The sequence below is a fragment of the Oryctolagus cuniculus genome, chromosome 12 (genome assembly GCF_964237555.1).
Source record: "Oryctolagus cuniculus chromosome 12, mOryCun1.1, whole genome shotgun sequence".
Taxonomy (NCBI): Eukaryota; Metazoa; Chordata; class Mammalia; order Lagomorpha; family Leporidae; genus Oryctolagus; species Oryctolagus cuniculus.
Genome location: NC_091443.1, coordinates 20,423,895 through 20,451,101, shown reverse-complemented (window position 1 = coordinate 20,451,101; position 27,207 = coordinate 20,423,895). Strand labels below are relative to the sequence as shown.

The window sequence follows — 27,207 nt, the reverse complement described above, 5'->3', positions numbered from 1 at the left end:
GAAGCAAGAGCTGTGAAGTTAGATGCCACAAGTGTGAACCTTCCCGAGAGGCCTTAAGTCACATAACCACAGTCCCTGGGAAGGGAAGAGGTTGCCTGCAGAGCGCCTCCCTGGCTCAGCTTCCTGCCGTGCATGGTTCTGCCTTATGCCCTCGGCTCAGGATGTGGTGTGTTGCAGTTCACCCTCTGTTCTTTTTCCGTTTGTGCAGTTTGCTGAGCACAGTCACAAAGGCAATGGGCTTGATACAGTAAGAAGCCTGCCTTTGGAAGCGGGGTGTCCAGGGAGGAGGTGCTATGAGGGAAGAGATGTCGGACCCAGCGCGTCAGCAATGCCGTCTCACTGTTCAGTGTCCCTGGAGGTTGGAGCCCAGTGTGGTGTGTGCTGTGTTGTTTGTAAACTCACCCGTGAAGTCTCTTTTTGTGGTCATCCTGCTAGATGTGCACTTGGCCGTGGGGAGTCAGGTCGCCTCAGTGCACTGGCTGGTACCCACACTCAGGAGCGTGTAGGGATAAAATGCTGAGCTCCCTGTTGAAGATGCCGCCTGTTCTGGATTTTTGTTCTTGGCCCGAGAGCTCAGGTATCTTCCAGGGTATCACGCAAACATTTTGTGTGTCGTGTATTTTGAAAGGCTGGTATCCATCTGACCTCCCGTGTACAGGGCCAGGGTTTTTCCTGCCTTCTGCCTCTTTAGGTGACGGTGGGAGAGTGAACACCTGTTGTTCCGCTCTAACTCTCCGTGCTGGCGCCAGTGACGTTGTGCACGCGATTGAAGACTCTTCTAGAAGGCTGGGACACAGACATCATGGACACCATCCGTTCGACGGCGAGTTCTGTGCTCCTGTCCTCTGTAGTTAGGCTAGCCACCTCACTTCCCCACAGGGGTCAGGTTGATCGAGTAGGCAGCTTTGTTCCCCTCGAGAGCAGAGGCTCAGGGGGGAGATGTTACGGGATTAAGTCCTCCGCAGAAGCCAAGGGGCGCCGGCAGGCGTGTCTGTTGATGTTGAGATCGGGCCAGCAGGAGGAAGCCACGTCCCCACGTGGAAACCCCAGTAAAGAAATTCAGCTCAGCCGTGCAGGGATGAGGTGTGGTGTAACAGATGCCTTAGACATGGGCTGTCCAATGTAGCCTCCCATTGTCTGGTAGCCCTGTGTTTAATCTCTTCTTTGCCACCACTTTTAGATGAGCACTTGCGGTGGTCTCTCTGAGGTGAGTGGTGTCCTCCAGTTAGCCCGTGTCTGCCGCAGGCCTCCGCAGTTAGTGAACTCTGGGAGTCGGTGCTTCACGGCGAGTCAGCATGTTTCAGCGTTGTTCATGTATGTTTGGGGTGTGCGGAGTGTTTGGAGAAGCCCGTACAACGTTGTGTCCAGGCTGTCAGGGGGAAGAGCGGCAGGCTCGTGTGTGGTGGTTGAGCAGACGTGGGCACTGGGCTGACAGACGCAGAGAGCCACCGCGAGCCGGCCTCCCTGTGGCGGTGTCCGGCAGGGCCACTCTACCCTGGATCCCGAGAAACCCGATCCAGGCTCACAGCTAGGACTGTGGCCTAAGGAGATGAAAGGGATTTGCCTTTTGGACCTTAGGGATTTCAGGAAAGGAGAGGGTCGGGTTCCTCTGCCATGCTGGCGGCCGGGACTCAGGGAAGGTGAGAGTGAGGTTGAGTCCAGGCAGGTGCTGCCGGCAGTCTCCTGGCTCTGTCATCTGCCCTGTTCTGGCCACAGGGCCCTGCGTGCCTCGTTGGAGCACCTTTGGTAGCACTTGGAACCACACCGCCTGTGCGTGCACCGTCCCCTCCAGTGCGTGAATTCTCTTCTGCCCCCAGCTGCCCCCCGGCCCCGGTGCATCAGTGCGCATGTTCCCTTGGTGTGTCGCGCAGACCCGTCTGGCAGGTACAGGTGAGACCACCGCTGCGTCTCTGAGCTGCCTGCTGTCCTGCCCTCAGCCGGGCTCAGAATAAAAGGCAAATCCACACGCAGCCCGAGAGTGCGGGAAGGTGGGCCCAGGCCAGAGGAGGGCAAGTCGGCCGCTGCCTGGTGCGTGGTGTCGAGAATTCTCTTCTTTCTGGAATTCATCCAAAAACAAGCTTTGTAGACTGGAACATTTCCAAGTAGGCCGTTAGGCTTCAGCAGCCAATCTGTGCTCCGAGGATAACTGACGTGAGTGGGAACTTTGAGTGAGCGTCCCCATGATGGAATCCTCACCAAGAATATCTGCCGTGGAAGCAGAAGACTTGGATTTTCTTCTTGCTCCAAGGATGGAGGAGTGACAGGTGCATGGAGAGGTTGCGTAGAGTCACTGCTGCCACGGCGCCTGCCTCGGCCGTGTGCCCGACACACCGTGGGGGGTGGGGATTGTGAGCAGTTTGGATGCTCCGTGGCCCTCTGCTGAACACACATCCCGAGCCTCCTCTCAGCCAGAGGGCTGGAGTGATACCTGTCCTTAGAAATGGAAGCATCGAGGACAACTTAGTCAACAAAAGGTGTGCTTCAGATATGTTCAGTTCCAATTTAAATAAATGATACTCAATGTAGACGTTTCGAACATACCAGAAAATCTAAAAATTAAGTCATAATTTTACTCTCATAACCATTGTTAATATTATGGTATCCTTAGTTCTTCTCAAGCATTATTGAATATTTTCAATACATTTCAGGTGTACCCTGTATATATTTTGTATTCCTTGGTTCTCCTAATGCTCTTTCATTGCTATTGGGAATTTGTGGTAAATATGATTTCATCACGTGGAATTACAGGATTTATTTCATTGACCCATTATTATCAGACGCTTAGTTATTTGCAGTTTCTTGCCATTATTATGACATAATTAATACCTTACTGCATAAAACTTGACCTCAGTTCAAAGTTACCCTAAATTAGAATTGCTGTGGCACAGTTAATGAATGTTTCTATAGGAGTGGTATATGTTGCTAAGTTAGTTTGTAATTATTGTGCCAGATTTCTCACCTGTGGTATGTTAGAGCAGTGTTACTTGAACAAAATGAGATTACTAGATTGGTGAATAATGGAATCTTGCTTTAATTTACATTTTAAAATTGATGAGATTGAGCACTTTAGAACTATGGAGGAGGATCATTAGCCATTGTTTGATTTCTCTGTGAATTGCCTATTCCTGTTCTCGGCCCATTTTTCTATGAAGTATCCATGGAGATATCTGTGTTCTTCCTTTTATTTGTTAAATTATTTACCTATTAAAAATACTAAGCTTGTGACGCAGTATTGTGATTTTTTTTCTAGCTTTGTTGGATATATAATTTTATACTTTTCATTATGCAGAAGTTTTGGATTTTACATACTCAAGTGTTCCAGTTTTTTTTCTTTGGATTTTTCTGTTGCTTTCATGTTTAAAACACTGTTCCTAATTTAGGGATAAGAAGTGAACCTATTTTTTTTTCTTTAATTTTATGACTATGTATATTTATCTTTTGAATATTTTAAAATTCATTGTGGATTGTAAGAAGCCACTCCAAACATTTTTTTCCCTCCTTTCCAAGTGGCATCCATTTCCAAGTACGATTGATTGAATAATCTGATTCTTAGTTACTGGTTGCCCTTTCTCCATCCCCCATTGCTTTCTTGTATATTGAGAAGTCTGTTTCTAAAATGTCCCTTCTGTTCCATGGGCTTGTGCCTTCTCTTCTCAAGTAGCTCTTAACCGTTTCGTTGCTGTGGCAGTGACACTGTTTGACGTCCTCTGTTTCAAGTTCATGGGTTAGGCTAGGACTTCTCAGAACGGTGTTTAGTGAAAGTGGTAATAGTGGACATCCTTGCCTTGTTTCTCACTTGTGATCTGAATGCTCTTCCTGTTTTGGGAATTTTCTTTTTATTCTTGGCTCTTATAAACAGTCCAGAATGGCAAGGAATTGCGTCGAATGCCTGTTCAGTATCTGTAAGAGCTCTGAATTTGGAAGTTGTTTATGCAGTGAGTTTTTATTGGTGAATCACACTTTGAGAGCAGTTTATGTTGCAGATTCCAAAAGGCGTCCCCAGGGAAAATGTGGCAGTCCCAAGGGAAGCATTGTTTTTGCTGCAGGAATGTTTCCTTTCCCTCAATGGACAGTGGGACATCTTCTTCGTGACCAGGGAGAGAAATGGAACTTTGAGAGTGTCTTCCAGCCCTGGTGTAGTTTCCAGAAGCTCTTTTAGAAACGTAGAGTCCAGATTCTATGAACATGCATAAATCTTGAGAACAGAACTGAGCCCGAGCCCGCCACTGACTGGCCGTGTGACCTCGAGGGTGCGTCTGCACTCGGCACGTGCGGAAAGCTGTGCCAGTGCTGCCCAGCAGTGGCCATGTTCTCTGTCTTGGATGTCCAGCGTGGTAGCCACTGGGCCACTGATCAGGAGTGGCTGTTGAGCACGTGGGGTGTGGCTAACGTGGAGAGCAGAGTTTTCCATTTTAACAGCACGGGCCTGTTGAACAGCGCACATCTATGCCGTGAACCAGTGTATCTAAGGTCACTTGTCACTCTCAAATTGTGCCTCTCTGAAAATGGCTGGACATTTCCCGAGAATCTGATGGCTCAAGATTTTGTAAATGGGAATGTTTTTTGGGGGAGAGGGGACCTTTGGTGTCTTCTAATTCTTAAACCCTTGATTGCATTCTCCCTGTATTCCGATGATAGACGTGGCTGGATTGTAAGAATCCATGTAGCAATGTGTTGTCTGTGATCCTGGAGAAGTTCTCCTGTTTCTGTGTTTTCATGGAGAGCAAGAAGGTTCCGCTTGCTCCCTGAGTGTGCAGCTGGTGGGTTGGTGCTGCAAGCCAAAATGCACTTTGGGTGCCATGCTTCTGTAGCACTGGAGTTGTGGCAAGCATCATTTACCATCAAGAGTCTCAAAAACGCTTTTGTGCAGTTGACCTAGTTTATCTATTACTTTGCAGTTTTAAAATGCAGCAATAGAGAGTGCTTCCATTTCTTGGAATAACTGGATTTTGTATACATTCTTATTTTTTTTTTAAGATTTATTTATTTACTTGAAAGTCAGAGTTACACACACACATACAAAGAGAGAGAGAGGACTTTTATCTGCTGGTTCACTCCCCAGTTGGCCACAATGGCCGGGATCTGTGCTGATCTGAAGCCAGGAGCTTCTTCCGGGTCTCCCACATGGGTGCAGGGGCCCAAAGACTTGGGCTATGTTCCACTGCTTTCCCAGTCCATAGAAAAGAACTGGATCGGAAGTGGAGCAGCCAAGACTCAAACTGGTGCCCATATGGGATGCCAGCACTGCAGGTGGCGGCTTTACCCACTATGCCACAGCGCCGGCCCCTACATTCTTATTTCTAATACCTCCTGATCTCATGGTTTAGGGATTGATCAGACGTACTCTAGAAGAAAAGTGATATAAAAGGAAGTGCGCCTGCATGGAATCAGTGTGCATCATGTACAGCTACAAATTGTGCTGTGCTTTCTAGCTCATTAAAAAGTATTCATAAGTCTGAATTTGTTTTAAAGTCATTTGTCCCCTCAAAACTCTGTCATGCACAGTTGAACAAGCTAAAATATTTTCTAAGAAGTTGTCTTGGGATTTTATTGTTGCATACAGTAGCAAGTAGATATCTCTTCAGTAAGTAGTTTGTTAGACACTGCCCAGGGAAGTTCTAAGGCTGTGTTTGCTTGCCCTGATGTGCCCATATTTTTTGGAATTTCTAAAAAAAACATACATCAGTGTGATTATATTAGGAGTAGTAAGAGAGGCCTGCCAGGAAATTTATGCAAAAAGGAAAAGAGATTGGCAGCAGTTATTTCAGTAGTAAGGGAGAGTTATGGATACAAGGATTTTCCAATGCTGGTTTCTATTCCCGGCCTCAATACTTACTCTTGAACTTTGGACCCATCATCAAACATTTTGTACTATCAAGTTTCTTTATTTGAAATGCTGATCGCTTAATACATGTTGGATGCTGCGGCCAGTGACGGTTTAAGATACTTCTTTTTCCAGGTAGCCTTTCAGATGCTTGTCTTTTAGATTCTTCCTGTAGTAAAAGTTGTACATGAGGCCCTCGCGGCCGCCGCCTCGCCAGGAACCCGTGGTGGGCGTCCAGCTGGGGGTCTTCAGGGCCGCCTGAGCCCCCGGGCCCTGAAATCTTCTCACTCACATCAACTTTGAGCTGCCAAAAGCTGGAAGGGTACATTTCCCACTGAGCTGTGATTGGCTGCAGGCCTGTGGGTGGAACTCCTTTTGCCAGTTAGAATTCGAGGGTCTGAAGACTCAGAGGACTTCTAAGACTGACACTAAGACCTGAAGGACTGAAAGGGGACTGCAGTGAGATCATCAGTTATCTCCAGGAAGGTCGGCGAAGTCCAAGGGCACACTTGCCTCCCACTGGAGACACCTGTAGTGTCACGTCCTGAAGAAAGCTCAGCTCAGTCCCCAGCCTTACTCACAGGTGAGTGGCAGAGATAGCTACCCTGGCAGCACTGCAGGAAGCAGCCAAGTGCCCCATCTGTCTTGATTACCTGAGAAGCCCCATCACCACTGAGTGTGGACACAACCTCTGCTGCTCTTGCATCCAACAGTCCTGGGCAGATCTACAGAACAGGTTCCCTTGCCCTGTCTGCCGTCACCAATGCAGAGAAGGGCGTGTCATGGACAATGCCCAATTGGGAAGGATGATAGAAATTGCCAAGCGTCTCCAGCCCAGGAGGAACAAGACGAAGAGTCAGGGAGAGTCGCCCAGGTGTGAGAAGCACAGCCAGATCCTGACCCTGTTCTGTGAGGAGGACCTGGAGGTGTTGTGTCACCGGTGCCCTCAGCTCCCTGACCACCAGGGCCACCACGTGAGGCCCATCACAGAGGCTGCCACTGATCACAGGGGCAGGATCCACAGTTACATTGAGCCCCTGAAGAGGCAAGTGGCAGACATTCAAAATTTAATAAGCATTCAAAGCAAAAAGCCCTTTGAGCTGAGAAAGAAAGTGGAAAACCAAAGAAAACAACTATCCTCTGAATTTGAGAACTTGAACCAGTTTTTAGAACGTGAGCAACAAGCGGTTCTCTGGAGGGTATTTGAAAGTGAGAGGGACAATCAACAGACGCTCAGCACCAACATAGCAGAATTTTCAAACTATGGTTCAGCCCTCCAGCACCTCTTAAACAAGGTACAAGAGCACAGTGTGATGCCTGAAGTGGAGCTACTATCATAAGTCAAAAATTTTTATAAGAAGTCTGACAATGAGGTTAGTCCATCTATCTTTTCAGTTGATTTAAAGAGAGAAAGTTGTAACTTTCCTCCCCAGTATTCTGCTCTGCAGAAAATTATAAAGAAATTTAAAGTGGATGTAATTCTAGACCCTGAAACAGCACACACTAACCTGATTGTCTCTGAAGATAAAAAAATCCGTGAGATATACAAAGAGAAAGCAAAAGGTTCCTGATCTTCCAAAAAGATTTGTAATCAATCCAGTTGTGCTGGGATTCCCGTATTTTCATTCTGGCAGGTATTTTTGGGAGGTAGAAGTGGGAGACAAGCCTGAATGGGCTGTTGGCATTTGTGCAGTCTCTCTCTCCACCGAGGGAAGGAGGGCCCCATCAGTGCCACAGGGATGCTGGAGGGTCCAGCTGAAGGGTGGTGGCTGTGATGCACAAGGAATTGTTCCAAACCCCCGGGTGTTAGGAGAGAAGCCCAAGGGCATTGGCATTTACCTGGACTATGAGCTGGGTGAGATCTCATTCTACGTTACGCTGGAGAAGTCGCTCATGTGTACTTTCACTGACAATTTTACTGTACCTCTCCGACCTTACTTCTATGTAGGACCTGACTCAGAATCTGTACAAGAACAGACTCTGAATGAAAACCCCCCATGATAGCCTAAACATTCTAAATAGGTGAGTTCTTTTTTTTTTTTAATGGAAGGTGCATAGATTATTGTGTTAATACAACTATGAAAATAATCCCTTGAATTTTTCCTTTTTTAATTTCACCACTTCCAAGAACAGAGTTTCATTTATTTTGATTCCATGGTTATCTGTAAAACAGTGCCAGTAAACGCCTGTCCCACAGGGGTAGTGTCAGGGCTTACCTGTCATTGCATGGACGTTGCTAGGTGTGAGGGTGGTGGTTTCAAGTTGGCAGTGAGTGTGGACATCGTTAACAAGGAATGAACCAAAACAGAACTGGTCAACCTTGCCTTGTCTCTGTGAAGGTTGAATTGTGCTTTTCCTGACACATACGAGGGAACTTCTCAAGGTTTGTGGGAAATGGAATTAGAAGTTTATTTTGGTATAAAACATTTTGAAATATGTGCACTGCTGTTTCATAATATGCATTTGCCGTGAGCTTTTTGAGAACCTTTTGTCCAAAACTATTTACCAGGCAGCAGGTGGTAACCTTAGTGATGTCACCAGCACAGTGTGGTGGGGGAACCTGGAGAGGCGCTGAGCACATCTGCCTCTACGCTATCAGTTACTGACAAGTTATGCTGTTAACTCTAGAAGCTGCCCTCTGGCGGCACTCACCACATCATCGTTCTTAGAAACCCTTTGATCTACATAACTTTCACTGCATCCTAGTTTTTTTTTGCCGTGGCACATAGTAGATTATGGCATGGTGACTTGTTAGGACGTTGTAGAGAACTAGAAGTTCCTAGAATATAGCTGATATTTATTGAGCCCTGTGACCTGGGAGTTGTAGTATATTCAAAACAGCTCCAAGGTGCAGGCAGGAGACTGTTAAAAGACAATTCAAAATTAGGAATATAGTCACAAAGTACCTTTGTTGAATTGACAGAGCTAGTAGTAAGAGACATCAAGGGGTGCTTTCAAGACACTGATAGGCCAGCATGAGTAAGTGGTTTATCAATACAATGCTGTCTATATAAACAGGAAGTAGTGAGGTAGTATTTCCCCTTCCAACTATACTAAAGGAGACAGCCTTAGATATCTGCTTAAACCTGGCATTCCACTAACCCAACCACAAAGATTGGGGCTTAGGTTTTGATAATTTCTGGCAGTGGTCTTAAACGCAGTTGCAAAATGTAGATAATACTTACTTAGCAAGAAATTTAGGGATATGAAATTATTTACTAATGAGTGTGTGTGTGTGTCTGCACTAAAGTTAATTTTCACATCTACTTGAAACAACTTTATACATTAGTCTTTTTCCTCACATTACTAATGTTGACCTATTCTGGTGTCATTTCTACTTGTTTTTCTCCTCCAAATAAAAATCTTTGATTTTTGAAGAAAACAGATATGGTTAATAAGTGGATCTTTTTTTGGATTCTTTGATTTGAAAAACTGGAAGAGGTAACTTCAGACTCAGTAGGCAAAATGTGAGCATGGCTTTGTGTTAGGTGATACTAGGAAACTGTCAGTTTTGTTGGATGTGGTAATGTTAGATTTTGGGAGTGCCCTTAGTCTTAGATATTCATAGCACTATATTTAAGTGTGAAATTGTATGAAGATTTTCAAGAACTCCAGACACAAAATGGGGATAAGTGAACCAAATGTGAGTAAATATTGATAATGGTAGAATCTAGGTGTTTATGTCAGACAGTTGTTTCATGTACTACTTTTTTGTAACTTGGTTGAAATAAAAAGACCAAGCCAAAATAAATAAATAAATAAATAAAAGTTGTACATGAAAAGATTTCAGAGAATCAGTGCCTCGCCAAATGATTCATGATTTTGTCCTAATTCTTTTCTGTATAAATTTGATCAAGAGGAATTAAGACTTTTATATATATATACATATGATTTGGCTTATTTCAGGGATCACAGATTTTAATGGACATAATGACTTACTGAGAAGAGAAGTAAAAGATGAGCAATATAATGTTAACATCTTCCCTATGCATTTTTTAAAAATTCCATTTTCTCATAACCAATTTAAGAGGGATGCATATGAAATTATCTCTAATTCTAGACTTCTTCCTTCTGAACGAAGTAGTATTCTTTTATAGAAAACTATCAGAGGGTATGTATTTGATTTTTGGTGAATATTTAGCCCCAAGATCTAGGTGCTAAGGAAGCTGCTTAGGTAACTTTGGCCTTGAAATGCAGAGCGTGGGTTAGTGCGCTGTGTAAGGAGCTGGACTTGTCCGGAAATGAGGGGCTGCGAGTCCTCGGTCTGGCTGTGCTGGGGCGGCTGTGCCCTGGGCTGCATTTTGTTGGTTTGGGTCTGCTGTAGTCGTCTCTCCTCCTACACACTTCAGCACCCGATCCATTGTCCCCAGTAAGTCACGTGGCCTCCGCCAGCATGCTGGCCAGGGAGTGAAGCAGAACTGTTAGTGCCACGAGGCCAAGGGCACTCTGCAGCGGGGAGGAAGGAGTGGGGTGCATGTTTCAGCCTCTCATTTACAGTTCATGCACTTGGCCTCCTGAAATCCTGTGACAGAGGCTCAGATAGGAAAAGGTCCCAGTGGTGGAAAAGGAATCTGTGAAGTTTCATGTTTTTCAAAACTGCTGTGAATAGGTAAAGAAGTATGGAGTTACTATAAATTAGCACAGATTCAATGATATATAATGATAAATCATTACTGTCTTGAGTTGTGTAAATCATGTACTATATCAAAGTCATTTCTTGTAACATTTTGGGATTTTTTTCTTTTAAAAAACATTTTTTTTATGTAAGGTGAACAGATTTTGTGTGTTTCATATATGCAGATTTAGGAGCATAGTGATACCTCCCGCCCACGCTCCCACCCTCCCTCCTCCTTCCTTTTTTATTCTTTCTTTTAATTTTTTGCAATGATCTACTTTCAGTTTATTTTATAATCATAAGCTTAACCCCCACTAAGAACTTAATAAACAGTAAGAAGAAAAAAACACTGTTCCTCAACAGTCGAGATGAGCTGTAGACAATCATCAAATGTTAAAATGTCAGTTTTGCTCATATACGTTACATTTTTTGTACTCATTTACCGCAGATCAGAGAAAAACATACGATATTTGTGCTGAGCTGGCCCACCCGGTGCACGTCACTGGCTGCACAGGGAATGAACACACACACACACACACACATTTTCCTGTTGGATAGGTCTTAGTACCTTGACGCAAAGACCATTTCCGACCTGCATGTGTGGATTCAGGAAGGTTTTCTGAATGAGTGGCCATTCAGAGTCGCAGCCGGTGACCTCCGTAGGGGCCAGGCTGTGATGGTGTGATGGTGCTGCCGTAATTAGTTCTCTGGCCAGACATCGACGTCTGTTTACTTTAGGAGGCTCTCCAGTAAGCAGTGTTTCTTAGGCGCGGTGGACTCAGTGCTGTTGATTTACTTAGAGTTGACTGGGTGGGGCATGTCAGGGCGCAGGTGACACGTTGCAGAGTATGGGGGTCGGCCCTGCCTCTCTGTGAACCAGTGTCAGGCGCAGCCTGGTGTCCGTGGGCTTTCCTCAGGGCTCCAGGTGGGCAGTTAGGTGAGCTGTCTCAGGACGGGCCCATGTGGCAGGAGTGCGCCAGCCTCCGCCCCGTCTTGGAGTGTCTGCCCTGTTCCTCTGCGGTGCACAGCCTGTGTGGGACTCCGGGTGCTTGTGCTCTGTGGGTGTGTGTGACATCCCCAGAGGGCAGAGCTTTCCGTCTGGAATGAGCACCTGGAGTCAAAAACTTGTCGGCATTGTCTCCTGGAAAGAGTATGAAATTGCGAGGCAGACAAAACTGGGAGTGGCGCTACCTTCCTTCCCGGGCCGCGGAGGTGTGTGGATATCTGGACGTCTCTCGGTCGGACAGTGCCTCCTTCCCTGGGTTTCTTGGCAGACTGCGCATTAACTTCTGAACTATGAATCGTACACCGAGAAGAGCCCCCGCCCCTTGGAAGGGCTTCTTAGGCGTGTCAGTGCGCTTCGGGATTCTCTGCAGCTTCCAGGAACCTTTCTTGTTATCGTCAACTGCGTGCACGAGGAGTCAAGTTTTCGTCTCACGCTTGCTAGCTAAGTGGACCTGTTTAAGTCTCTGGAGTTTGAAGCAGAAGTCAGGTGAAGTTTGGAAGGCGTTGCACGGGCCGTGTCACCCCTGCGCACTCCTGGGTGCTGAGCCGCGGGGCCGGGGCTCGCCCAGACCTTCCTGCATTCGGCGGCCACATCTCTGCCTCCCTGAGCAGGTCTGGGCTGTGCTGCACCGCAAGCAAGGGGGCCCCTCCCTCACCGGGCGCCTGCTGTGTCGCCCCTGGTGTGCCCTGTGCTGGAGGTACGGAGAGCCTCGGTTTCTCCGAATTCTTACTCTCCATGGGCAGAGGGCCAGCTGGGGAGGGGCAGGAGGCAGGACCAGGGTGACAGTCTCTGTCAAAGTGGTGGCTGTCTTCAACTCGATGTAGAACGGGGAACCGCATGGAGGTGTAGAGGAAGACTGTGCCGAAGGCTCTGGGCCTTGTTGTGCAGGCACCTGTTCCTGGATAATGAGCGACCCCAGACCACCATGATTTTATTTACGGCATGATTCTGGGGCACTGGCGGTAGTCAGCTGATGCCTGGGCTGGGCTGGGCAGTCCATGTTGGCCTGCACCCCGGCGCGGCTGCTGACCATGGCGCAGACTCCACGGCACAGCAGTCCCAGGGCGGCTGGGTTTCTTAAGCAGCATCTCAGGCCTTCCGAGAGCCCCGGGCAGCAGCTGCAAGGCCCTGCCCTGCCTGGCTCTAGCAATTTCAGAACATCACTTCCTGTGCATCCTGTCGGTCAGCAAGTGAGGCCAGGCCAGCCCTAGGAAGTGGGCTCCAGACTCGGCCCGCCTGTGGGAGAAGTGCTGAGGCACGTGTGGCCCTCTTGGGTCGCCCTCCAGGTGTGCCTCCTGTAGAGACTCTCGGTGGGGGGGGTGGGGGTGGGAATGGGGTGCGGGTGTACGACAGGTGATCAGATGCACCTGTGGATTTGGGGCAGAGCTGAAATGAGCCAGCTCGCGCTGGACGTGGACTAGTGGGAGCAGGGGATTCCGTCCAGGTTCTTAGCCATGAGGAAGTGGGAGAGAGGGGGGAGGCCTGGGGCTGGAAGCACTTGGTTGTTTGGGCTCGGTCTGTCTGAGGGTGGGTGAGGCCCCCAGTGTCCCAGTGTTTCCCAGGGGTGGTGTGCATTGTCATTCTCTTGCCTGGCCCCTGGGCTTCTCCTGTTTGTAGCGGCCCCCTTTCTACAGATCCTCGTCCTGAACCCCGTCCCACGCCCTCATCGCAGCCTCCCTCCCTGCCTGCCATTCCCCTCCTCCAGCCCGGTGTTCCGAAGGAGCTGTGTCCTGGTTGGTTTCATTTCCCAGCTCTGTCCCAGCCTCCCTTGCTCTGCCCTTTTCAAAGCGAACATTGTTGTTGGTGTTCATGATTCCAGCAGCCACCCGCGGGGAAGGTTAGGTCCGTGGCTGTCTGCAGTTCCCGACCTGTCTCCCCACTCTGTCCCTGGATGTCACAGATCCTGTTTCTCTTTATAATCAGGCCATCGCCCTGGCCAGCCCAGAGGCCTGTGAGATTGCCCTGTATCTGTTGCTCACTCTGTGCATGGGAGCAGTCACCGGGAGCCCTTGACTTGCTGTTAGAGCCAGGTCCTCCATGGTGGCTGTGGAGACGCCCGCCTGGAGCCCCTCCCAGACTCCCTGAATTTGGGTTCCTCTGTGTCTTTATAAAGCTTCCTGGGTGACTGTGACGTCACCCCACGTGGAGAATGAGTCTGAAGTCTCTCTCCTCCTCTGCTCGCTTCCACTGTTGCTGTTTCGGTTCAGGCTTTTAGAGTTGCCAGCAGCTGTCACAGCAAATTACCTTCAACTCGGCCCGAAACCACCGACTCTGGTTCTTTGTGGTTTTGGACGTCACGGGTCTGAAATCAAGGTGTCGGCAGGGCCGCTCTGCACCCACTTCCACGGGTCCTCTCCTCTCTGGGCCATGTCTCTCCTGCAGAGATGTGTGGCTTTTGTGTTTAGGGCCACCAGTGATCCAGGAGCTCATCCTGAGACTGCTTAACCTAATTGCATCTGCAGAGACTTTTCCCAGAGGTCACATTCAGAGCTCCCCGAGGGCCCGTGGCTTCTTAGGAGTCACCATCCCCCCGCCCCGCACTGCGCGCCCTCTCTGGCTGTGATGTTCTTCCGTCTGATCATCCTGCCCCCTGTCTGGGTCCCTCCTCCGTTCTGCCCCGCACTCTGCTCCCGCAGCACTTGCCATGGACATCAGCTTCCGGTAAAAATCCAGGCTGCTTCCCCTGGAGTTCCAGGCTGCCAGTGTCAGCCCCCTGCCCACCTTCCCTCCTCTTCCCCGCTGCTGCCTCTCTCCTCTAACTGAACTTGGTGCCGGCCCTGCACCCCTCACTGAGCCATCTTGCTCAGATTTCAAAACAGATGAAGCAGTATCTCCTCCGCACTCCCACGTGCGCTGTGCTGTGAGTGTGTCTTGTTCCAGAGGCCTTTCATTGCCCTTGTCACCATGCTCCGCGAAGCCGGGAGGCTGGGAGTCATCGCTGCAGTGCCGGAGCCTGGCATTGGCAGCGTTGACTGAGCGGCCACGGAGCTTAACCTGATTAGAAGCTTGTCTCACTGTGACGCCGGGTTTGTGAGCTTAGCTATTTCCAGTAGGATTTTCACTAGTCATCATCTAGGTGTGTTAGGTAAGTAGACATTCTGTACCTGCACTGGCTTCTTACTTGCGTTACCTGCAATATCTGTGCTCAACCAATTTAAATTAAAATGCTCCTGCATGTTTTAAGATTGACATTCCTGAGTTTTCCCCCCTCTTTATGTGAAATACAGCTTTGGGGGTGTAAGTGCTGAAGCTAACCTGAGTCTGTTGAAAGAAGAAAGATTTTGATGACCAAGGGTCAAGTGCATGAGCCAGTAGGACCCCTTTCCATCCCTTTGTGCTGTGAGTTGCTGCTCCATTCACCTGCTTCTCCAGCCGCGTCAGAGACCATGACATCTGCACAGTGCCCACACTCATATTCCATAGCTCCAGCCACCCCAAGGCTGCACGGTTGTCTGGGCCCCCCCTCTCAGGATAGGATGTCCCTGGTCAGCATGGGCCAGATGTCCACCTGCAACTAGTCAACCCAGGGTGCAGGATGGTGCTGGCAGGGCTGTTTCATTCAGAGGTGGAGCTGGGGGCCCCCGTGGGAGGAGTTAACAGGAATGGGGTTCCGAGGAGGGAGTGCTGTTGTGAGCAGATGGCCCCACTCTGACCAGAAGTGCCCACCAAGGAGGGAGAGACGCGGCACAAGGCTGGGAGAATGGAGAGGCCCAGCACACCTGGCCAGATGGGGCACTAGGGTTGTTAGCCACAGCAGTGACAGTGCCCTCGAGAGTGCGTACTGTCCTGGCTTTCATCGGTTCCCGTGTGTTTCCCTTCGTGTAGAATGTGCATCTTGACTTAGTGGTGTGAGGGTACACTCAAGTGAAGTGGGTACACACCGGCTGTTTACTCGTGGACACTGTAGAGTAGTGGTCAGAAATACAAGACAGTCATTCATGTAGATTTTTCTGATCTTGCCCAAGAAGAAGAGGAGGAGGCTTGAAATGAATTCCCTGTTCTAGAGGCATTTTGTGTGGCTGACACTCCTTTGTGATGGAAAGGGAAACATTAAAAGCACAGTAGGAATAACTTCAGTGATGAAGCTGTTGTCATGTCGCAGCTGCTGGCTCCCCCCGTAAAGCACACGCAGCCTGGCGCCCGTGCGTGCGCTGCTCCGAGGTTCCCACACCTGGCTTCCCCGCCCTGCCGGGGGGGAGCTGCAACAGTGGGTAAAGACCATGCGGACAGGAACAAGCCCGCAGCCCAGCGGCCCCCTGACGTTGATGTGCCGAGGGAGATTGTGTTACAGTCTTTTTTTGTTTGTTTGTTTCTTGAAAAAAGCCTCTGCCAAGGTGGGGACCGAGAATAACCATGTCAGGGAGGGAGGATGGGTCAGTGGTCAGGACACACCAGGGCCGGCTCACCCAGCATCAGGAAACAGGTGACAGCAGTTCTGCCTTTAGACCCGACTTAGCTGCTTAGCTCTGTGTTAACAACTTGTGCTCAGTTTCTGTGGCTCTATTCAGATAGCAGATGCTGGGTACCTCATAACAAGATGTTAATTTAGTTAGTTGGCGCTGGCTGTGGGGAGGACCTCGTGGGGGACAGTGTGACAGTGGCAAGAGCGTGTGAGACAGGAAGCCAGCAGGTGCATTGACTGTAATGGTGCAGTCTTGTGGGAACTAAGGGTCTCGTGAGAACTGCTGTAATTCCTTCTGAGGGTGGTGCCCCCAGGGGCCCAGTCACCTTGCACAAGGCCCAGCTCCTAAAGGCCCCACCACCTCTGAACATGGCCACCCCAAGGACCAGGCTCCCCAAATACTCGAAGCATATCCAACCCCAGCACGGACATCATAAATTTTCCAGGTGAATTTTTAAGTTTTTTCAGAAGTTGATGGATTAAAACCTGTGTGTAATTTTTGCAAGCTGTTTTTGGCCAACCAGGGAGTGTACACTTCTGAGAGAAGCTGGATTGAATGTAGGGAATTTGAAGCATAAGGAAGCAAGTAACTGCATTTGGTCTTGTTACAAATAAAGATCCTACAGACAACATTAGCATGGTCTGCGAGTGCGTGATGATGTTTAAGTGGCATGCTATTTTCTGACTAGTTCATTTAAAACCATTTCCCAAGTGTTTCTCCGGGGTCTGTTGGAATGGTGCTGGCTGAGTTGCAGAACACGCGCTTGCTGATTTAAACCCTGCCTCTCTCCAAAAAGACTGGAAGAGTCTGCTTTGTACAGCAGGAAGCCCGTAATTGCTGGCACGTCGCTCCCAAGTGCGGGGAAGCGATTGGAGTCTGGCTGCTGCAGAAGTCCGTGCGTGGCGCCTCCCGGCGGGGGCCGCAAAGTAGGCAGTGCTGTGTGTCCATCCTGCCCGTCCCTTCTTCCCGCAAGTAAACGAGCTCTTTGATCTCCTCCAGGTACAATGGTGCTTTACCTAACGGAGACCGAGGGCGCAGGAAGAGCAGGTTCGCCCTGTACAAGCGGCCCAAGGCAAACGGCGTCAAGCCCAGCACGGTGCACGTGATCTCCACACCGCAGGCGTCCAAGGTAGGCAGCCACCGAGGAGGGGGCCCGACGGAGCTGGAGGGCCGGGCCTGGCCAGCTCCCTGCAGTGCCGGTTTCCCGGAGGGCAGAGTTTCTCAGCCGTGGGGGGAGTGGTGCTGCGCCCTGCAGGGCGAGTGGCAGCATCCCTGCCTGGACCCCGCACCCCGCCTCTTTAACAACAGAAGTGTCCCAGTATATTCCTGGGTGTCTCCTCGGGAGGCGTGGGCAGGGGCCGTCTGCCGTCATAGGAGTCATCGCTTTAGCACACGGAGCAGCCGGCGCTGATGGCGGTCGCCGTGGTTGAAAGATGGGTGATGTCCTGTATCTTAGAGTTTCCGTGTGAAACCTTGGTACCTTGCGTTCCTTCTGTGAACTGTGTGTAGTGGGTGTTTTCACGGAGTGTGCGTGTGCGTGGAATCGGACTCTGGTGCCAGTTAGAAATGTAGGAACTAAACAGCTGAGTGATGGAAGTCAACGAAACAGATTTCCTCTTAAATAGGAAATGAACAAAATACTAAATTTCTTCTTACAAGATTGTTTCATTTCTTTTCTGATCTATAAGTGGGAGAAAATCTGAGTTTCCATTCTGCTTGATAGATTTGACTAAATAGATTCGTGACAGTTTTCATTAAATGCTTTGGTGTGTAATATACCAGTAGTTTCCTTTTCTAAAAAAAACAATGGTATTGGCCTAAAGTATTTCATCTGGGGCCAGGTGTGTTCATCATCAAGGGTTTGTACCATTTGGAATAAATAAAAATCTTGATTACTGTTTTTGCTGAAAGTCCATTATCATTTTTTAAAAGATTTATTGGGATCGGCATTGTACTATAGTGGGTAGAGTTGCCCCCTGCAATACCAGCATCCCATATGGGCACCAGTTAGCCCTGGCTACTCCACTTCCTATCCAACTGCCTGCTAATGGCCTGGGAAAGCAACAGAAGGTGGCTCTCAGATCCTCCGTCCACTAGACTCCCCAGAGACCACAATGGCCAGGGCTGGGCCAGGCAGAAGCCCGGAGCCAGGGTCTCCCATGCAGGGCAGGGCCCCAAGTTCTTGGGCCATCTAGTGCTGCTTTTCCCGGGCCATTAGCAGGGATCTGGATTGGACGTGGAGCAGCTGGGATTCCAGTGGGCGTCCATATGGGATGCCAGCACCACAGGCGGCGGCTTTACCCCTACACCACAGCGCCCTTCCCTGAAAACCCGTTTTCAGAGAGAAGTGAATGACTCAGGAAGTGTGCATGGTGTTTATGCACAGTTAGCTATGGAGAGTCCCTTTGTTCCTGCTTTTATTTTCAAAAACCCGTGTTGTTTCTGAAGTGGTGCCAGGGACAGAGACGGTTGGAATGAATGTGCTGGAGAAGACTGCCCTGTGTTAGAGGGGAAAGGAGTGGGAAAGAAAATATGGAGGCCCAGGAAGACAGGGAAGGGCAGATTCTTACTCAGTGCTCCAGTTTTTGGCTAGAGAAAGAGAAATAAACTAAAAAGTCTAGGGAGGAAAGGACTTTAAAAAAAAAACAAACAGAGGAAACGCAGCTTTACACGGACTCTGAAGAAAGAGGGGAAGCGCGAACAGTCTCGGGGGCTGAGGAAGCGCGAGAGGCAGTCTCTGACCCATGTTTGGGGACACACGTGTTTAAGTGTGTGATGTGCCACAGGTGTTGTGATCCGGGCTTTTGGCAGTTTGTCGGCACTCGTGTTTCCTCCTGCTGGATCTGCAGCCCTTACGTTTGTTTCTGTAAACCTTAGTTTTGTGTTAACACAGTGGCTGCCGTTTTCGGAAATGGGTAGGAATCTTCCTTTGATTACTCAGGGTCCGTGTCAGGACAGAACATATGCTGCTGTTTGGTTCTTGCCTAGTCCCTCCCTACCTCGAACTGCTGCTGTCTTAGCCTTTTGTGGTTTGTCCCTTATGCCTCAATTTTATATCAAGTTATTCAGATTATAAATCTTTTGGTAGTTGTCTAAATCTGTGCTTGCAAATATTAGCTGCAGGACTGAGAACAGGGCATTGGGTTTTGGCCTTGACCCTTTTACTTACATATTTGATGTTTATTTAGTTTCATCACTACCCCCCAAATGCCTGCGGCTGCCAAGCCTGGGCCAGCTGGGGGCCAGGAACCTAGACCTCCATGCAGGTCTCCCTTGTGGGTGGCAGGGGCCCCAGCTCTTGGGCCATCACCACTGCCTCTCTGGATATGCAGTCGCAGGAAGCCGGATTGGAAGCAGAGGAGCTAGGACTTAGAAAGGCACTCTGCTGTGGGATGCAGGCGTCCCCCGTGCCGTACATACCACCTGCCCCGACCTCTTATTTTGTCATCTGGGGAAAATGCATTCTCAGGGCCTCCGTTTACTTTCTGATGAGCTAAGTGGCCGCAAGCAGGAACCGTGTTGACTCTGATAAGGTACTTTGGTTATAAGCAACAGAAAGCATTCTGACCGACAAACAGAAGGCAGACGCGGAGAGATTATTATAGGATAAGGTAGGAACAGTCGAGTAACCGGGTCTGGTGAAAGAGGGGAACTGGAGTGTCCACAGGTGTTAACGTGTTGTTAACATGTTCTGGTTAACATGTATTCTTTCGGGGCCAGTGCTGTGGCTCATTTGGTTAATCCTCTGCCTGCAGCGCCGGCATCCCATATGGGTGCCAGGTTCTAGTCCCGGCTGCCCCTCTTCCAGTCCAGCTCTCTGCTGTGGCCCGGGAGGGCAGTGGAGGATGACCCAAGTGCTTGGGGCTCTGCACCCACTTTGGGAGACCAGGAGGAAGCACCCGGCTCCTGGCTTCAGATCGGCACAGCTCCGGCCATGGCGGCCATTTGGGAGGCGAACCAACAGAAGGAAGACTTTTCTCTCTGTTTCTCTCTCTCTCTCACTGTTGATAACTCTACCTGTCAAGTTAAAAACAAACAAACAAACATGTATTCTTTCAAGGGTGTCATAAAGTGATTTGACTCCAGCACCATCTGTCTCTTTTAAAGGTTTCACATTTTCAGGAGAGAGGATCTGTAGGCTAGGCCTGACTCTCCACTGCAGGCGTGGGAGACGAGGAGAGCAGGCACGCTTAGCTTAAGCCGGGCAGCCACTCCATCTTCCTCATCTCGGCATCTCTGCCTCCAGGGCTTGCCCACGGGAGGTGCTGCATCCTGGTCTGTAGGGCGAGTGAGGGCGGAAGCCCCTCTGCTGCCTGCATGGCCCCAGGACCTTTGTGGCAAAGCCCTCCCTGCTGCAGGGTGGCTGCGGCTGCCTGTCCTGGGGGCGCCTTCCAAGTTGATCTGCTCCTCCCAGGCTCCTCCCGCGCCTGGCCTTCGAGCACTGGCTTGCAGACGGGTGTGCCCTGCCCACTCTTGCGTCTCTTCGCATCCATGGAACTAGAAGGGCTCTCATTCTGCTGCCCGGGCTGTCAGTCGCCTCTTGTCTGCATCATTCATTTCAGCTGCCTCCTCCCCAGCTTCTGCTCACCTTCCCGCTCCTGCACGGATCTCAGAGCCCAGCCTGCCCTCTCCTTCCTACTGACCCCCGTCACATCCGGGCATCACGGGACAGTAGCGTCAGCTGCCCCACCATTGCATTTTCCCATGCGCCAGCCTGCTGTGAGCACGACCTCCAGTCCCTCCACTCGCATGTGTGTGTGTGCTTTCTTGTCTGCCCCATCTCACAGGCAGCCAGCCCTTGAGCCAGTCTTTTTTTTTTTTTTTTTTTTTTTTTAAGATTATATGTACTTGAGAGGGAGAGTTACAGAGAGAAGGAGAGACAGAGAGAGAGGTCTTCCATCCGCTAGTTCACTCCCCAAATGGCCAAAGTGGCTGGAACTGAGCCGATCCGAAGCTGGGAGCTTCTTCCAGGTCTCCCATGCAGGAGCAGGGACCCAAGCACTTGGGCCATCTTCCACTGCTTTCCCAGGCCATAGCAGAGGGCTGGATCAGAAGAGGGGCAGCCGAGACATGAACTGGCACCCATATGGGATGCCGGCGCTGCAGGCGGTGGCTTTACCCACCATGCCACAGCACCGGCCTGAGCCAGTCTTTGATGGCCATGATTGTTAGCTGTCTTGGCATCTCCAGGTGTGTCCTGGCTCCTTCGGAGCTGCTCCTCCTGAGTCCCTGGCTCCGTGCTGCCAGCCCATTTCTCCTGTCTTCCTTGTTGCTCACCCACGTCCCTTCAGAATGCCAGTGGCCGTGGTAGTGCCTGGCAAAACTTTGTGACCTGGGTCAGTGGTGCTTTGCCCTGAAATTTCCGATCCTGCAGCCTGAGAGGGGGTGGACCAGTGGTTTCCTGTTGTTGGGGTTGGAGCACTTTGCCTTCAGTCCATGTTGCTTCTTCCGCTGCCACAGTCACCCCACTCTGGCCCACAGTCTGGGGGCAGAGCAGGGCTAGCCTTTTGCATCTGGGAGATGGGACTTCTTTGGTTCCCTCCAGGCCGTGTCCCAGCTGAGCTGGATGAGTAAGGCCAGTGTGCGTGTGCTATTGGTGTGTAACCCCTATTTGCATGATCTTTACTTGGGTTCATATTTGCTCTGGGAGTAATCCAGGTATTTCTCTGATTGTATAATGTGGCTTTTTAAGGTCCTGTTTTACTTTTGGATATTCTGTTACATAGGCGCAGGGCCTTGGGCAATTTATTCAGCCCTTCGTTTATTCAACAAATATTTATCCAGCACCTTCCAAGGCCGGGCTTCATGCCAGGTATTGAATTTTCTGCAGCGAACAGAACACATCTGCCTGGAGCTAGGTGTCCAGTGAGGAGGCCACCGTAAAGTACCGCTGGAATACACATGGAGCTGCACGTTGTGAGAAGGGCTGGGAGGAAAGGGGTGCAAGGTCAGGCTGAATAGCCGGGGATCCTGCCTGGGAGACGGGAGTCAGGCAGGAGAGCAGAGTCAGAGAATGCTCTCTAGTGGGAACCACTGCAAGGTGTTAGGCGGAGGGGTGGTGTGGCATGGCGGAGAAGTCGAGTGGATGTGTTCCTCTACTTGCGAGGAGGTGGGACAGCCGTTCCGCTGTTAACTTAGCCAGCCCGTAGCATGGTGGCGATGCTGATGGAGAGGTTGCAGAGCCTGATCAGGGGGCGTTGAGCAGCATGGTTTAAATGTAGCAGCACTGCAGTCAAGGACTTCCTCATGGTCGCCCTGCTTAGGTCGTGCTTCCCTGAACCGCCCTTTTTCTGGGTATTCATATATCTGAACAGTAACTGCACTTGACTTTGTTCCAGTGGGCCTGTCTCAGAGTGGAGTACAGCGGTGTTGGAGTGAGGGTGGAGAGAAGAACCACAGCTGTTTGTTGGGATCGCTGGGCGGGGCTGCTGTTCTGCCTGCGTCTCACGGTGCTGTGTGCTCTTCACAAAGCGGCCCGGCCCCTTGCCTGCTGAGGGCGATTGTCGGCTCTTCTGCTCAGACTTTCTGACGGCTGCTGTTTTTAAGTGGTTGGGTTTAGATGGTTCTTATTTTGGTTTCTTTCACTGTTACTGCATTATAATGCTTGGGTTAGCAGTTAATGGTGATATTTATATTTCTTGGTATTTATAAGTTGAAGAATCAATTTAATGAAGTAGATTATTATAGTTTTGTTAATCTAGCAATATTTTATTATAAAAGAGGCAACAAAGTTTGGATAATTTTATGCATTTGGGTGTCATAAACATGAATATTCTGAACCTGTGAGGGAAAAAGATAAACAGTAGTGATGAACTGCAAGCCAGAGTGGCTTGTGATACTAAACTGTATGTCTAGAATGAAAGATAACTTGGTTACATCAACAAAAAATGTAAGCATGAATCAGTTTCCAAAAACTTAAAATAACAACTTTCAGAACATGTTAAAAATATTGATAGAGCAAAAGACAGCCATATGTGAGGTGCTGTTATAATATGTGGCTCAGTTTAGAGTAATTTCCTGATATTTATTGAGACTTCATTATAGAAATGTACATATTCACTCAAGGTACTGAGCGCTGTGAAGCATACATCTACTGAGGTGAAAAAACACTTTGGAAAACTTACAAATCAGGGCAGTAAGTGTAATCATTGACAAAGTTTCAACCATTTCATGTTGAAGTGTTTTAATAATTTACTTAAAATGCAGTATTCAAGACTTTGAAGACAGTATGATAGCTTTTGTTGATTTCATGGAGCTGGAAGGAAAAATATCTGAAATATATTACATTACTGCCATTCTCAAGAAAACTGTTTTAGCGAGATAGACCGACATGAAGACCTTATAAATTTTGTAGAGTTGGTGCAAGTATAAGGCTAGGGAGAAAAGCAGTTGTCTCAGCCAGAGTTCTAGAAAACCTTCCAGACGCCTCCGTCTGGTCCCAGCCCCCTTGCTGGCACCTGGGCATTTGTGTGGTTATCTCTGGATAACAGGTAAACCAGGTAAACCACTGAACGTTTTCCTCTTAAGAAGTTTTCTGTTCATTACCTTACGTGAAATAAATGCCAGAGAATTAGAGTTCATGTCCGAGAACTTAGGGTTACAGCAAGGAAGAACTCAGACCTGGTGAGCGGCAAGTAGTGCTGCCCGCGTAACACTCAGTAGGACCCTCTGTGAAGACCTGGGTACTGGCTGTGGCAGACACTGGACAGCTACACAGTGTAGAGATTTGCCTTTGCTACCTGACGCTGGAACCAGTGTCAGATTCTTCTTTGGTTTCAGGAGACAGGAACACTGCGGTGATTAAAATGGAAGTATTTATCTGACAAATAACAGGTGACAGAGCCCCGACCACCACATAGAGGAGACTGCGACAGAGAAGCAGAAGATGTTAGAAAAACATGCGACAGAGAAGCAGAGGATGTTAGAACAACAAACACATTTGAAATGCAACAAAATATTCTACTTGAAAAGCTATTGAGTTACTCAGAACATCACACGAAGATACAGGTATTTGATGACAGACGTGGAGAACAGTTAACTCTGGATAAAAGTCTTTTTGATGCATTGATTCTTAGAAGTTGACCAATGTTTTCAAAGTGCAATAGATTATAGGGTGAATGCAATTTTATAAAATTAAGCTAGATAATTAAACAGGATAATCTAATAAGTGAGTTTCCCATCTTATATGATAATAGAGTGATTATAAAAATCTCAGTATAACCCTAACCCTAACCCTAACTACAGTTCAGCAGAAAGTAATGAAAGACTTATCACGAATAATATTTTGTTGTGGGAAAATCTGTGTCTGTTAAGGTTATAAGTCCATCCATTGTCTTCAGTTAAATCGAGATGTTACTGGAAGAGTTTGGTTTCTTAAATCATGGCTCGCACATTGCTTAGCTTGTGACAGATCCATAAAATACAGGGTCACATCAGTAATGTCTGATAGGAGCAGGTGGCTTGGAAGTGATCTGCATGTGATAGTGCCATCAGTCACCAGACACCACTTACACAGGTTCATGAGTCGGCTGTATTAGTTAGAGAAGAAATGGGATTGCTTAAAAGTTTTTAATTTATATACTTCATTTAAAAAAAAAATTGTGGTTAAGTTTTCATCCCTGGCATGAAATTAGTTTCATAAATAGATCTTCAATTAGGTGATGATCCCATTTTGTGCTGTATATACATTTTCTCTGATTTGTGCTAACTGACATACAGAGTACAAAAGAATATAACGTAAGTGAGCGGAATTGACATCTTGAGATTTCATTATTGTTTGTATCTCTTATCTATACTCCTGAGGAACAGTGTTTTGTTTTTTTGTTTTTGTTTTTTTTTTTTTTTACACTTCTCGTTGAATTCTTTATTTAGCAGAGGATTAAGCTTGTGATTATAAATTAAATTGAAAGTATGTCCAGGGCTGGTGCTGTGGCTTAGCAGGTGAAGTCATCGCCTGCACTGCCGACGTCCCATATGGGCGCCAGTTTGAGTCTTGGCTGCTCCCCTTCTTATCCAGCTCTCTGCTGTGGCCTGGGAAAGCAGCAGAAGATGGCCCCAGTCCTTGGGCCCCTGCACACATGTGGGAGACCTGGGAGAGGCTCTGGCTGTTGTGACCAACTGGGGAGCAAACCAGCAGATGGAAGACCTCCCTCTCTCCCTCTCTCCCTCTTTCTTTGTCTCCTTCTCTCTCTGTGTAACTCTTACTTTCAGATAAATAAATCTTAAAAAAAAAATATGTCAATGGCCGGCGCCGCGGCTCACTAAGCTAATCCTCTGCCTGCAGTGCCGGCACCCAGGGTTCTAGTCCCGGTTGGGGTGCCAGATTCTGTCCCGGTTGCTCCTCTTCCAGTCCAGCTCTCTGCTGTGGCCCGGACGTACAGTGAAGGATGGCCCAGGTGCTTGAGCCCTGCACCCTCATGGGAGACCAGGAAAAGCACCTGGCTCCTGGCTTTGGATCGGCGCAGAGTGCCGGCCGCAACACGGCCAGCCACAGCGGCCATTGGGGGGTGAACCGATGGAAAAAGGAAGACCTTTCTCTCTGTCTCTCTCTCTCTCACTGTCTAACTCTGCCTGTCAAAAAAAAAAAAAAAAAAAAAAAAAGTCAGTGCAAAAGTTAAGAGAAAGTAAGAGAGGAAGGAGGTGGGAGAGTGGGAAGTTTCAATATGTTCTTATATATGAAGTACTTGAAATAAATGGTTATTATTAAATCAATTACATTTCTATAAATTTCGGCTCATCAATATTCTAATGCTTTATAAAAGTTTTTAATTGTTTTCTCATTGCAAATAGTGTTAATTACAGTAAGTTGTGAGTTATCTTTTTCTCCTATACTTTTTGGTTTAGATTTTCAGTTCTGCTTTTTCCAAAATGAACATCAGGTGTTCTTGTTTAAATTTTTAAAGATTTTTTTTTTGTTTACTTGCTTATTTGAAAGTCAGAGCTACAACCAGAGAGGGAGAGACAAAAGGAGGGAGAGAGACAGATCTTCCACCCAGATGGCTGCAATGGCCAGGGCTGGGCCAGACCGAAGCCAGGAGCCGGGAGCTTCTTCCGGGTCTCTCACGGGGGTGGCGGGGGCCCAAACGTTTGGGACATATTCCACTGCTTTTCGCAGTGCGTTAGCAGGGACCTGGGCTGTAAGTGGGGCAGCTGGGACGTGAACCAGCAACCATATGGAGTGCCAGTGTCTTGGTGACGGCCTCATCTGCCGCCCCACGGTACCGGCCCCCGAGTCACGTCTGTGCAGTCAGCTAAGTGAGCTGCGCTGGTGCCGCCGCGTCTGAGCCAGGCAGCTTCCTCGCAGTGTGTTGGGGTTTGAAGCAGAGTTCCTTGGTACCGTTTCTCCAGACAGATTTGTCCAAGTGTCTTCTAGATAAAATTGCAGGTAAAATTTTGCATTGTGCTTCAAATTAAAATTTGAAATACGATTCACAATGCCCACCGTGACCACTTACAGAGGGTTCAAGGACTGCATCGGAGTATCCCGGTTCCTTAGTTTGGGCAGTCGGGTGGTTTGACGCTCACGTCCGACTTTGGCTTCCTCTCATCTTTGTTCCAGCACGTGGAGTGTGTGTCTTTTCCAGCACCAGCAGCGAGTCTGTGTGTGTGCTGATACCTAACGTCATGTTACCTCTCTGCTCTGCTGTGTGGTGTGGGCAGAAGAATTACTCATTGTTTTGTAGGAAAAGGGACATGCATCTCTTTTCTGTTTGTATTATGTGGTCAGCAGAATAGTGCCCTCCCCCCATCGCATCCCCACCCCAAAGTTGCCCGTGCTTAATCTCTGCAGCCTGCGCTGCTCCCTTCCAACGTGGAAGAGACTTCACAGGTGGGGTTGAGACCATGGAACTTAAACTGGATGATCCTGGGGTATCCATGGGCACATTGCAACCCCAGGGGTCTGTCAAAGTAGACACGGGTGGCAGAAAACCCAGAGATGTGAGGGCAGAAGGGGCAGGAAAGACCTGAAGGTAGAGGCAGGGGGCTGTGGACCCGGGGTCTGCCCAGCAGTCAGCCCCCAAGGACTTCAGTCCTGTGGTTGCAGGGCGCTGAGTCCTGCCCACATCCACTGCGTCTGGAAGAGTCTTCCTTGGGACGCCATGAAGGAGCACCCCCTGGTGCCCTTTTGATTTTGGCCTTCTAAGATTCTGGTGGAGAAACTGGCCGGGGCTACTGGACTCCTGCGTGGTCATGAACTTGCACTGCTGCCTAGTTGCTGTGTTGTATCATCTGTTAGAGCAGTGGGAGAAAACTTGTGAAAACCATCTTATGGACTAGTAAATGCAAGATGTCTTGTCCAGGCCGGCACCGCGGCTCACTAGGCTAATCCTCCACCTTGTGGCGCCGGCACACCGGGTTC

The 27,207-nt window shown here is 48.8% G+C and overlaps 2 protein-coding genes across 4 annotated transcripts in view; both read left to right on the top strand.

The window, feature by feature from the left end:
* PELI2 (pellino E3 ubiquitin protein ligase family member 2) overlaps positions 1-27,207 on the top strand; it is a 144,383-nt gene that overhangs the window by 29,425 nt on the left and 87,751 nt on the right. For 2 of the 3 annotated variants that reach the window (XM_051822914.2, XM_008269703.4), the window contains exons 2-3: positions 16,848-16,977; positions 23,682-23,855. In XM_051822914.2, coding sequence (XP_051678874.2) covers positions 16,848-16,977; positions 23,682-23,855 — 304 coding nt within the window. The remainder of the gene's footprint in view (positions 1-16,847; positions 16,978-23,681; positions 23,856-27,207) is intronic. The other variant, XM_051822915.2, reaches the window with a different exon arrangement.
* Positions 535-12,766, top strand: LOC127483746 (tripartite motif-containing protein 75-like). The gene is given in 5 exon segments (XM_051822291.2): positions 535-577; positions 1,579-1,640; positions 1,818-1,884; positions 6,413-7,350; positions 7,352-12,766. Coding segments are annotated over 5 exon segments (1,584 nt in total). The 3' UTR covers positions 7,826-12,766.